The 12,811-nt window shown below is 32.7% G+C and overlaps 1 protein-coding gene across 7 annotated transcripts in view; it reads left to right on the top strand.

Annotated features, from left to right (window-relative positions):
* Mier1 (MIER1 transcriptional regulator) overlaps window positions 1-9,671 on the top strand; it is a 58,369-nt gene extending 48,698 nt beyond the window's left edge. For all 7 annotated transcript variants that reach the window (XM_026409345.2, XM_026409299.2, XM_026409291.2 and 4 more), the window contains 3 exons: window positions 420-547; window positions 4,699-4,838; window positions 6,647-9,671. In XM_026409345.2, the coding sequence (XP_026265130.2) occupies window positions 420-547; window positions 4,699-4,838; window positions 6,647-6,975 (597 nt within the window). In that variant the 3' untranslated portion in view covers window positions 6,976-9,671. The remainder of the gene's footprint in view (window positions 1-419; window positions 548-4,698; window positions 4,839-6,646) is intronic.
* The last annotated feature ends 3,140 nt before the right edge of the window (window positions 9,672-12,811 follow it).

The raw sequence follows: 12,811 nt of genomic DNA on the forward strand, positions 1-12,811 counted from the left end.
GAAGGTAAATTGAATTAGTCTGGATTATTGTTGGGACTAGCAAGAGAATCTTTTGAAAGAGATTAAAGGTAGATTCCCTACGTGCATTATCAGTATAGAAGTATTTTTAAACAGTTCATAATTCATTTTTCACCTAAATGCCATTTCCAGACATTTTCAATAAAAGAGCATTTACTTTGTAGTAAATTATTAGGATGGTGGGGTAGCCTTTAAAAAGTAGAATGTTATATATCTGAAGATCAGTTGCCAATGTATTAATTCTCTTAATAGTATCAACATAGTTGCTGCAATATTTTATTTCATATCTAATATAATAGATCAGTTAAAGATTTTATGTTTATTTTCAGACTTCAAATGTTTTTCATGGAATAACTATTAAGAAGTAGATGATTCTTAAAAAACGGGTTTGTTTGTTACAGGTACGAACAAGATCAGTTGGTGAATGTGTAGCATTCTATTACATGTGGAAAAAATCGGAACGTTATGATTTTTTTGCCCAGCAAACGCGATTTGGAAAAAAGAAATATAACCTTCATCCTGGTGTAACGTGAGTTAATTTCTTCCTTTAAGGCAAAAAAAAAATTTTTTTCTTTCTTTTTACTTTTCTAGCACTTTCTTAAAAGTGTAATGGTTTTTAGACTCTTACTTTTGTAATAAAATTACATTAGTTTAAATTTTTACCTTTATAGGGCATTTAGACTTTTCAGTGTTGTATAAAAGATTGTAAGCCACATCTCATATTATTCGAAACAGCAAATATATCATTAAAGCAAAGTTTAGAGTGTATATTTTTGTTATGTACCCCTGAGAAAAATATATCAGAACAACTGTGGAAAAGTGTGTTATTATACAGTTTTAATCCCTAATAATTCTTTGAGAGCAGTGGAAATAGGAAAATTTTTGTTTTCTAAAACTAGGTGATATGACTAGTAGAGGCCCTTTAAAGAAGAAGGAAAATTAATATTTTTCCTTGTCCAGTCTTTTTTGATCCCAGGAACCAAAATAAGATTTGAATATGATGTTCTAAAAAGGGAAAAGTAAAGGCATATAATAAATCCGGTCAAATTGCATCCTCTTTTTTGCTACCAACTTTTTATAGAAGAGAGAAAATGCACATAGTGACTTTCTTTTTCCTAGCTGTCCTGAATCTTTAAGAGAAGTAATATTTAATAATCCAGCTCTAGCTTTCTCCCAATGACATAGATATAGGTTGTTGAATGTACTGTATGCAAAATGTTTTGTTATACCTAATATAGTTCTCATGCATCAAATTCTTTTAGCCTCATTCAGTCTGGTTTTGGAATAAAACATACATTCTACCACCAAGAAACAAGTAATTGTTAAAAGTATATACTTAAAGTACAAAGAGTATTGAACTTTTTTTTTTTTTTTTTTGGTCGTATGTGGACACGGTACCTTTATTTTACTTATTTATTTTTATGTGGTGATGAGGACCAAACCTCACACATGCTAGGCAAGCATTTTACCGCTGAGCCACAACCCCAGCCCAAGTACTGAACTCTTCATCTCACACAAATCATTGTTTTAAAATATCAATGAATTGTTATGGCAGAATTAACTTTATATGATACTGCCCTTGATTATTCCCTAATGTTTGCAGAATATAAAATAATGCAAAGCTAGGGCTTGATTTGATCAGTACCCATCAATAAAGATGTTCTTAATTAAGGCTGTCAAAATAATTGATTTTCAAAGATCTGCTTTACATATATATTTGATTGTGTTTTTTAAACTCCTAGGCTGTACTTTCTTGGTTGCATTAAATTGTAGGTATGTGTCTCTCTTGGTCACTTCCTTGGAGGATCCAATATTCAAAAGCCCAAAAGCAAAATAGTTTAAAAAGGAATAAATGAGTATAATTGGCTCTTGGAAATCATGAGACCATGGACTGTGTACTTCATCCCTTGTTATTCAAAGCTGGTGATTGGGTGTAATTTTATGTAAGCAGCATTCCAGCGTTTAACTACTTAAGTGTTATTGAAATAAAATTTTTATGGGTTATTCATTGGTAGTATACAAGCATTATGATATAGGACTAAATATATCTCTCCAGTAGGCAGCGTATATCTTAAAATTTTAGTCTCAGTTTTCAACTATTCTGTAGGGAAAAATAATAGTAACATCTTTCATTTTTTTCACCCATTTCAGAAATAATGTTCACACATGAACTACAGTCAATCTGTCATCATCAGCAGTAAGAACATAAGAGTTGTCATTCTGGGTCAGACTCATGGTTCATCCAGTTTTCTCTTTGAGAAAGCATCACCAAGGGAAGTGTTGTGGGCTGGCTTAGTTGGTCCTCTGTGATGTCAAGCTCAACAGGTTAGGTAGGGATGTACCACCAAACATACTAGTTTCTATAATAATCTCTCCATCATAATTTATGAAAACTTTTTGAAGATACTTATATCTAATAAGCTTGAATCCTGCTTAAGTATTCTGGGATGCAATAAGCATAGTAACCCATATCTTATGTTTCTCAGGCTATAAGAGTTAACAGTGGTCCCTTATTGAAATGGTATGATGTGAACAAATGTGTTTTTTCCCTTAGGCCAGTTTACCATGGTTTTGTAGACATCAGTTATAACTCCTCTGGGTCTTTTATAATGCTTTTTAAAACAGAAAGAACCATAATTTATTTTTAAGTAAGATTCATCCTTTTTAGCTGTACAGTCTTCAATAAGAAGCAGTAACCAAACCATACATGATTTTTCAGATAGGAAGAAATTGTGGGGTTTTTTTTTTTGTTTGTTTGTTTGTTTGTTTGTTTGTAAGTGTAGAGACATTTTTCTGGTTTGCTTCCATTTTCTATTAAAACTTGCTTTTAAATGCTGTATTAAACATGAAATTACTGCCTATAGGGAAAAATTTGTGAGTTTTTCTTAACCTTTATAAGTTCAAACTCTGTAGTTCAGAACACATTATCCTGAAAGTTATTTATTTTTCCATTAAATTGTTACCTTTCATTTGTTTACCACAATGAAGCATGTTTGCTACTTTTCTATCTACAAATAGTTTTTTGAAAGATCTAGCCACACACAAATTTGAGATTTCATTCATCTTTAGAAAATGACAATCATTGTTCTTTATATCATTGCCATATTCAGAAATTTAAAATAATTTTGATATCTAACAACTCTAGCTTCCTTTTGGCTTTTAACATCCTTTATTTTTCATTCCCACTAAGCTATATTCATTTTCACCCTTCTTAATCATGTATCTTCTGTTCTCTTAGCCTTAGTTTCTGATATCCCATCGGTATTCATCAAACTCATTTCCATTTCTTTGTACTTCAGATTACTTATGTCATTGTTCTGTAATTATAATCTCCTTTTATAAATGAGGAAAATAATGCCCTAAAATGATTAGTCATAGTGATATATGTTTCTATGATATTCATTGGCTTTATGCCTCAGACTACTTGAATCATCTTGAGGTTGGATACGACATTCCTCTATTTATGATAGCCTCATAACCCAGGTGGCAGTGGTCATAATATAGTTTAAGTTTATAACTACAATTAATAGTATATTGTAGAATATTTCCATGGAATTTCATAAAAGTCCTAAGAGGTTTAACTGTTTCCTTCTTACATTCTTAATTTATTGCAAAGTTCTAAGAGACTCATTTACTTTTAAGGAATTTTAAAATAAGTAAGTATTTATTGAATTTATTGATGCAGTGGTAAACAAAATAGACTAAAGCTCCTGCCCTTGGGTAATTATATCTTAGTACAGGAATAAGCAAACACTTGTATGTAAAGAGATAGAAAATAAATATCTTAAGCTCTGCAGATCTTAAGGTCTCTGTCACAACTACCCAGCTCTGTTGTCATTGCATGAAAACATTCATAGACATTAATATGTGTGGCTACATGCCGATAAAACTTAACAGATGGCTAGCCACAGGACATAGTTTGCTGACCTTTATCTTTTACAAAACATTTTCAAACATACCTAATAGAACAACCATGTGTGATAGGTAGGACAGGTATAACTTATCTGCATTTTATAGGTAAAGACACTAACCCTCAAAGAGACAAGTATTTAAGCCCAGATCTTCTCACCCTAACCTAGTGTCACTTACCACAACTATGTAGTTATGAATAACACAGGGAAGAATTGTGCTCATCTTAAAAGTTACTGACAGTATAAAAATCCACTGATAAGCCTGAGAACTTAGCTTATTATAGCTCAGATTTCACAGAAAGGTAATAACAGAAGGTATTTAGAAAGATTTTTGGAGATGGTCAGTCCTCTTCATTGTGTCCCAGTTTATCTTCCTTGTGCCTTTAGGAGCTTTAAAATCCAGCTTTTGTTCAGAACTTATTTTGTATTCCTGATGACAGCATCCTGATCTCTTCACTTGCAGATGCTTCAGTTTTAGTTGGGCCACACTAAGCACTTGCCTACAAATTTAAGTTTTTAAACTTCCCATGGGTCTTTAAATTTTGCTAGTTTAAAGCCTTTATGCATTTTCCCTATAAACATGTAACCAAAAGAGACTTCATTTAAATGTTTAGATCCTGGTGCAAGATATGAGGCATTAGATTTAATGGAAGTGAAAATTAGGATATTTTTGTTAATGAAAACTTAAAAATTTAACCTCAACTAATTTAAATTTTAAACTTTTTATTGTAAGAAAATAATTGTATTATTATTTAACTTAATTTTAAAGGGACTACATGGATCGGCTTCTGGATGAAAGTGAAAGTGCTGCATCAAGTCGAGCACCATCCCCTCCCCCAATTGCCTCAAACAGTAGTAACAGCCAGTCTGAGAAAGAAGATGGCACTGTAAGCAATAGTAACCAAAATGGTAAGTAACTGATAAAACATTTCTATTCCTTCATGGTGACGGACACTTTTCTTTCAGTAGTTCAAGAAACTCAGTTTGTGTTTTTGCCAGACTTCCAAAGCAGAGAGTGAAAAATTTTAAGTAATGTATGAAACATATATAATGTCAGCATACATGTATTTTAAAAGACATAGAATACATAGTAATTGGAAAGAGGTTCTCATTAACATTCCTAAAAAATAAATTTACTAAAGCATACTACCAACAATGTCCATTTCTTTTTAAGAAATTTGTTTTCAGTAGCATCTCTTATCTAGATGAGATGATGCCTGGATGTAAGTATTGGTGTTAACTTCTAAACCAGAATTATAGGCATTTCACATCAAGATTATAATTATTTATAAAATACCTTGAATGTTTGTATCATTTAAGTGCTGTAAGCCTATAAAGAAAAAAAAAATAGGTAATAAGGGCACTGCTTTGACTATTTGGATTATCTTTAGTAGCATAATAACCTTGAAGATTTTCTTCAGTATCTCATGATACATTAATCCCTTTGTGCATTCAGGTTGAGTGCATTTTTGAGCTAGGGAAAGTAGAATATTTTCTTTGAACTAGAATGTAATTCTTTATGCTGAATATTTTTCAGGTAATTAAACTTTAATTATCTCTTGTGGTGGGTCCTGTATTTACTTTTATCACCAAAATTTGAATTCCATTTTGCCATCAATTCTATTATGATCTTTCTGTCATTCCTTACTTTTATTAGAATAATTATCCTTTAACTTTTCTTAACCTATTGTGGAGGAATTTGTATTTACTTTTAGCACTTTTTTTAAGTGTACATTTAGACACTGCAACATTAAATTTTTACAAAAAGGATTATTTAAATCCCCTTAGATAAATATAGTGTGTGATCTTTTAAAGCACAAAACCGATAGATTTTATTAAGAATAAAAAAAGTTATGGCATCTTGATTTTATATGGCTGTAGAAAATTTTAAGCTTCTATAATAATAACTATTGATTTTGTTTTTATATAGATTTAGAAAGTCAGCCCTTTTGCTAAGTCTGGATAGTTTATGCGTATCTCTTTGGTTCAGCTTATTTAAGCTATTAGATCCAGTGCCTCTATTTTTTTTTTTTTGTACCAGGGATTGAACCGCTGAACCATATCCCCATTCCATTTTTTTATGTTTTATTTAGAGACAGGGTTTCACTAAGTTCCTGAGGCTGGGTTTGAACTCCCAGTCCTCCTGCTTCATCTTCCCAAGCCTTCACTGCCTCTTTGTTGTCACATAATACCTAGTATTCTTTTAATATATGCCAAAATTTGTGAGGTGCAGTGGCACACACACGTAATCCCAGCAACTTGGGAAGCCAAGGTAGGAGGATCACAAGTTTGAGGCCAACCTCAACAACTGAAGACACTCTCAAAATAAAAAATACAAAGGGCTGGTGATGTAGTTCAGTGATAAAGTACCCCTGGGTTCAATCCTTAGCACAAAATGAAGAGAAAAAAATTAACATGCCAAATTCTATTCTTTGTTTTTTACATTTATTAACTTAACTTGATTTTTACAAGGTATGTTGTAAGGTAAACCTGTTCTGATCCTCATTGAGTATATGTGATGAAAATGAGGTATAGAGAGTGTAGGGAGTTGGCTTAACATCACACAGCTAGTAAGTAATGGAACCAAAATTTAGACCATATCTGCTTTGCTTCTTTGAAAAAAAAAAAAAAAAGGTATTTTGCAGTAGCTGTTTATAATAGTTTACAAATTTAACTTTTTTGTACTAGCAGTTTTATTTATCTTTCTTTCTACTTAGGGGTGTCATCTAATGGACCAGGTGAAATATTAAACAAAGAAGAAATAAAAGTTGAAGGATTACATGTCAATGGACCAACAGGTGGAAATAAGAAACCACTTCATGCAGACATGGATACTAATGGTTATGAAACAGATAACCTAACCACTGATCCAAAACTTGCCCATATGACTGCAAGAAATGAAAATGATTTGGATGAAAAAAGTGAGAGACCTGCCAAAAGGCGAAGGGTAAACAGCAATGGAAAAGAAAGTCCAGGTTCTTCTGAATTTTTCCAAGAAGCAATATCACATGGAAAATTTGAAGAACTTGAAAACACAGATGACTAAATTTTAGGCCTATTTTACTTTATTTGGAAAAATTCTGGTGTGACTAAAATTTTCAGGGTTGATGGGTTACCTTAAAAATTTTTTATTTCCTATAAGCAATTGGTTAAAATTTGAAAATTTGAATTGAATCCTAACTTTTTAGGAAATAAGATTTTATAATTCTACCTTTTTCAAGATCTTTTTCTTCACAACTATCAGACCCTTTCAAGATATAAAAATAATTAGCAAATTTGAATGAAGTAAAGATATCAGTACCTTTTCATTTGATGTATTAATCATAAAATCTCACTACAAGGTAATTTTTCTTTAGTTTCATATGGAGGAATACCAGGAAAGAAAGGAAAAAAATAATAAGTTTAGAGTTCTGCTTAACATCAATTTTTCTGAGTTTCTTGAAATATCCTTGTAACAGGCATTGTTTCTCCATATAAATTGAGTATCATTATTAAGGGAACCCTTATGAATCCTGAAAGTTATGCTAGCATGATTTTTTTATATATAGAAGTTTAAAATAAACCAAGTCAGGTTTGTATATGTAAAATTGTTGACATCAATGATGTCTTTCCATATTCTTATCTGGGCTTAAGAAATACATTCTGTATTTTTCCAGATTCTTTGTAGCCTTTGAAAGATTTTTACAGTACATATGTCTTGACTGAGCTGTCCTTTCTTAATACAAAAAAGCTTGTATAATTTTCTTAACTTGTACAGTTGGTAAACTTTTATGAGAGGAGTTGATATCCTGAGTCTGTCAGCTTTCATTTTATTTTGCTAAGGTTTTTCTAATGAATTTTTAAGTGTTTATGTAGTTAACTAAGTCCTGTTTCTTATCCAGGTGGCAAAAGCCTTCATTAAGAATAGTGAAAATTTGGTTTTTTTCAAATTTCTTCTATGGACAAATAATTTGAGAATTCTGAAATTAAGCATGATGCTTAGATTGCACAGTTTGTTTTTTATTTGCTATAATTTTCAAAGTTATTTTTTAAGTAAAACAAAGGTTTAATGTCAGCTTAAATGTGTCATGCTGACTAGACTCCTGTTTAGTTATTTTTATATGCATTATAAAGTTTCCCAGTTTTGCATTAAATCAATAGAGGGGAAAAGGTTAAGTGATATTAATATATTGGCACACAGGAGTAACTGTTGATAGGCAACAGTATTGATTTTATGAGAAAAATGATGGAGTTTGAAGAGTTTTCAGACCTTTGCAATATAAGCCAGTTTCCAGATTTGATAATGTTTTTCCAGAATGAAAATAAGATATATAGATAAAACCATTTCTCTGTGTGATGACAAATGGGATTATCCATCTGCATAGTCATGTAAGGGTGCCATTTTATTTTTAGTGCAAAATTCTTGTTAAGAAAATGTAGTTTTATACAGCTAATAGACCAACCTATATCCAGACTTTTATAAAAGATTATTAACTATTCTTTTCTCACACAGACATATCCCCAAATGCTTCTTCCAGTTCATTTTTAGCCATCAGTTCAAGAAGCCAATGCCTTTTAAAAATAAATCTTCAGTAGTCTTCTTTTTAATGACTCAATTGTCTAATGCAACTGAGTAGAGGTTTGCACTGAGAAATTGTCATTTAGGCCTTACCCCCCCACACAAAGTGTTATTAACATTTGTTCAGACTGCTTCCTTTCACCAATATGAACAACTTTTTTCCCCAAACAGTGTTTAAAGCCACTTTACAACACTTGATGTCATATAATGTACATTCACTGTTGTTACATAAATATACAAGTAAATCAAGTTTTGGGTAGAAGTGTCAAGAAGCAATGAATTTTTTGTTGTTTTTGTTTGTTTTTACCTAAAACATTAATTTATCCAGAATGATGGTAGTTTTAGCAGATGGTCACAATCCATTTTTAAACCAGATTTTATGAAATGAATCCAAAGCCTCCTAGCTCTTCGTCAAAGATGGTCTTTAGAATAGCAATGCTGTGCTTTTTTAAATGGTTGCAATATTAAGATGCCGTTTTCACCTTTTTTAAAAGATACATTTTGTTTGCTGGTTTGTGAAGTTCTTACAAATTTATTATAGGAATGTTTTAAGTAAATTCTCAGGCATGATTACAAATGCGGCACATGTATAAATGTTGGGAAAATTTTACTTTTCTTTTTAAAATATGCATAATGAACATTCCACTATTATAATACATAATGTTCAGCTTTTATTAAATATTTAATTGTATTTTGTGTTTATACAGGCATTTCACACTTCTTTATAACACAGCCACTATAATTTGATAAGTCATTACACTATTTAAAAATTTTTAGTAATATCATGAATTTAATTTGCTTAAGATTTAGTACATTTCATAACTCTTGAACTCTTTGACAAACTGCATTGGGAAAAGAAGCCTTTGTTAGTAGTTACTTATCTCCCTACCCCACTCCCACCCCAGCAAAGCACTATCATTTTCCTTTGGTATTGTTTTATGATGTTTTCAGATAGAGTTCAGAATCTGCAACTCAGTTCAACACAAATATGTTGAGCTTTAAAATGTATTGAAGTAATATTTAAATAGGCATTTAAAATTATGAATTAGATGTTTTTAAATTTATGCATAGTAATTTTGCACTGTAAAATATTTACCTTCTCCCATTCCCTTCTGTCATTTCTGAATATGCTTATTAAAATATTTTTTTAACATATTTGTGTACATAATGCTGTGTGAATGATTTTCATTAGGTTTTAGTTACAGATTTTTAAATCTATATGATGATGCACATTATTTTACAATGCAAATATTTACAGTCTCTTTCTTCCACTCCTATGCATATTGCACCGAGTAGTTTTTCAATGGTTCTTCTTTTCTTTTACCTGATACTGGGTGATATATTTTTGTCCCCACCCACCCACCCAGAGATACTTTAGTCCTAGAACTTCCATTCACCCTGTATCTCTTTCTCTGGACTATATAATTAAAAATAATTTATTCATTTCTTTTGCAGTGGAGTTCACATCATATAATACTTTGCAAAATAAAACTTGTTTCTTCACAATATTTGCTTTGCTATCAGTGGATAATTGAGTGGGAACTTTGAATAAGTGAAGATTGGCAAACTTCCATGGCAGTAGTTAGATGTGTGCTGATGTGCCAAGGGATTAAATACCAAATCAGAAATTTCTAAGGTTTTCCCAGCTATTATTCATAACATCAAAAATGCCACTGTAGAACATTATCAGGAGGAATAGGAATTTTCAGATTTTAATCTTCTATCTCACTGAAAAGGACTTTTTCTAATACATGTTTACTGTAAACTTCTTTACTATGCACTCTTAAGATTGTCTGGATCTGGGGCTGGAGTTGTGGCTCACAGGTAGAGCATTTGCCTAGCACATTGAGGCCCTGGGTCCGATCCTCAGCACTACATAAAAATAAATAAAATAAAGGTATTGTGCCAACTACAACTAAAAAATACTTATTAAAAAAAAAAAGATTGGATCTGCTGGCTGTAGTGTCTTACACTTGTAATCTCAGCAACTCTGAAGCTGATGAGCCCTTGGATTATAAATTCAAGGCCAGCATCAGTAATTTAGTGAGGTACTGGACAACTTAGATGCTGTCTCAAAAAGGGGGGGACTTGAGACTGTAGCTCAGTAGTACTAAAGTACCCCTGAGTTTAATCCCTAATACTATCCCCCATTTCTCCCCCCCCCTTTTTTTTTTTTTTTTTTTTTGGTGTGTAAATCGTTGGGCATGGAGTTTTTCCCTTTCTGAATATGATGTTTTCTCATAGCTTGTCTATATACTGGCTCATGTGACTTATTTGGGATGTATAAGGTACTTTAAATATTTTTTTTCTGAGTAAGAAGTAGTTTGAATATACTTTTAAAGACTGAAGGAAGGTTCATATTTAAATGCTAGCAGTGACAAGTTTTCTTTGTGTTTACCTTATTATCCTGTATATATTTGGGCTTGTAAAGAAGAAAAAAGAGATCTGGGCCCTGAATTGGGAATGGTTTCTTCCAGAAACTGAACATCAAGCAGATTATATAAGAGTGATCTGAACCATTTTAAATTCCTGACCAGGAAATCTAGGGTTAGAGTAAGAATTTATTCAAAATAGGAACTCTTCAGTACCTTAGTCCTGAGCTTGTCACCAGCTGAGCACTATTCTTGTCACTAGTTGGACTTTTGCCAAGTGAACATGAAAAACCAGTTCTGGTATAAGGAGCTAATAGTGATACCAGTCATTCAGAGTATGCTCTTTTGAATTTATTATTTTAAAAATACTCAATCAGGCATGTGTGAGGCCCTGGGTCCTATCCCCAGTTCCACAAAAACAAAAACCTCCATTACGTCCCTCTGAGCATATGTACGTACATATTTTGCATGATGGAAATTTATTTGGGTAGCTGAGCATATGTACGTACATATTTTGCATGATGGAAATTTATTTGGGTGGCTGCTGGTCATGACCTTTCGAACAGCCTAAATTGGGAGCTTCATGAGCTGCTTTGCTGTATGGTGTCTGCTGTTATCTGCATTTGCCTCTAGTGTTTAAGTGACAGTTGTTTGCATTTTAAAAAGCACTAATACCTGCAAAATTCATAGGTGGCTAGTGCAAGTACCAAGCCAAAGAGAATGAATGACACAGCTTACTGTTGTGTCAGATATACCTGTGGTTGAAAAGAGCAGGATGACCCCATTTTTTGTGAAATGGACATATTTTTTCCATTACGTATGCATAGGGAAATAAGTCATATGCCAAAAGCAATAGTTACTTCCAAATTGTGGAATTACTGTGGTCAAACACCCTTAGTCTTCTGTTACAGCATATGTCACAGATGCCCTTTTGGTTTTACAGAATTCTTTTCCCTATCTGGCAGTATGCCTCTTGAAAACAAAGCATCTGCTCGTCAAACAAGTTACATTTTTCAATTGACCTGTGAACATTTGTCTCATCTGCTCTAAAAGGCAAGCAAGCCTACCTTTGGTATTTCCCTGTGCCTTTGGGAATAAATCCTGAGCTGTACTTTGTATTGCCCCCATTTCTTCTCACTTGCACTGAGAATAAAGGGGTATTTTTTTTTATTCTACTTAACTGTACATAGCAATGCATTTTGACAAATCATACATAAATGGAGTATACTTTCCCATTCGTCTGGTTGTACATGTTGCAGAGTTCCACAGGCCATGTAAACATATATGCACATAGGGTGGTAATAGCCAATTCATTCTATTATTATTACCCCCATACCCCCTACCCCCTTTTAACTTCCCTCTAATTCAAAGTATCTATTCTTCCCTACCCACCCTCCTCCTCCCATTGGGAATTAGCATCTGCATGTCAGAGAAAACATTGGCCTTTGGTTTGGGGGGATTGGCTTATTTGACTTAGCATAATATTCTCCAGTTCCATCCATTTGCTGGCAAGTGCCATGATTTCATTCTTCTTCTACCCTTGTGTGTATATACCACAATTTCTTTATCCATTCATCTGTTGAAGGGCACCTAGGTTAGCTCCATAGTTTAGCTATTGTGAATTGAACTGCTATAAACACTGATGTGGCTGTGTCGCTGTAACATGCTGATTTTTTTTAATATGCTGATTTTAATATGCTGGGTATAAACTGAGAAGTGGGATAGCTGGGTCAAATAGTGGTTCCATTCCAAGTTTTTCTGAGCAATCTCCATACTGTTTTCCAGAGTGGTTGTTCCAATTTGCAGTCCCGTCAGCAATGTTTGAGTGTGCCTTTAAAAGGTGCATTTTCATCTAGGCACAGTAGTAGTAACCCCATTGCTGGTAAAGCAACTTTTTTTGGAAGTTTAGAAAACCTTTCTTTCCTTAGATGGCTCTCAGAGTAACAGCACCT

Source organism: Urocitellus parryii, chromosome 11, assembly GCF_045843805.1.
Source record: "Urocitellus parryii isolate mUroPar1 chromosome 11, mUroPar1.hap1, whole genome shotgun sequence".
Taxonomy (NCBI): Eukaryota; Metazoa; Chordata; class Mammalia; order Rodentia; family Sciuridae; genus Urocitellus; species Urocitellus parryii.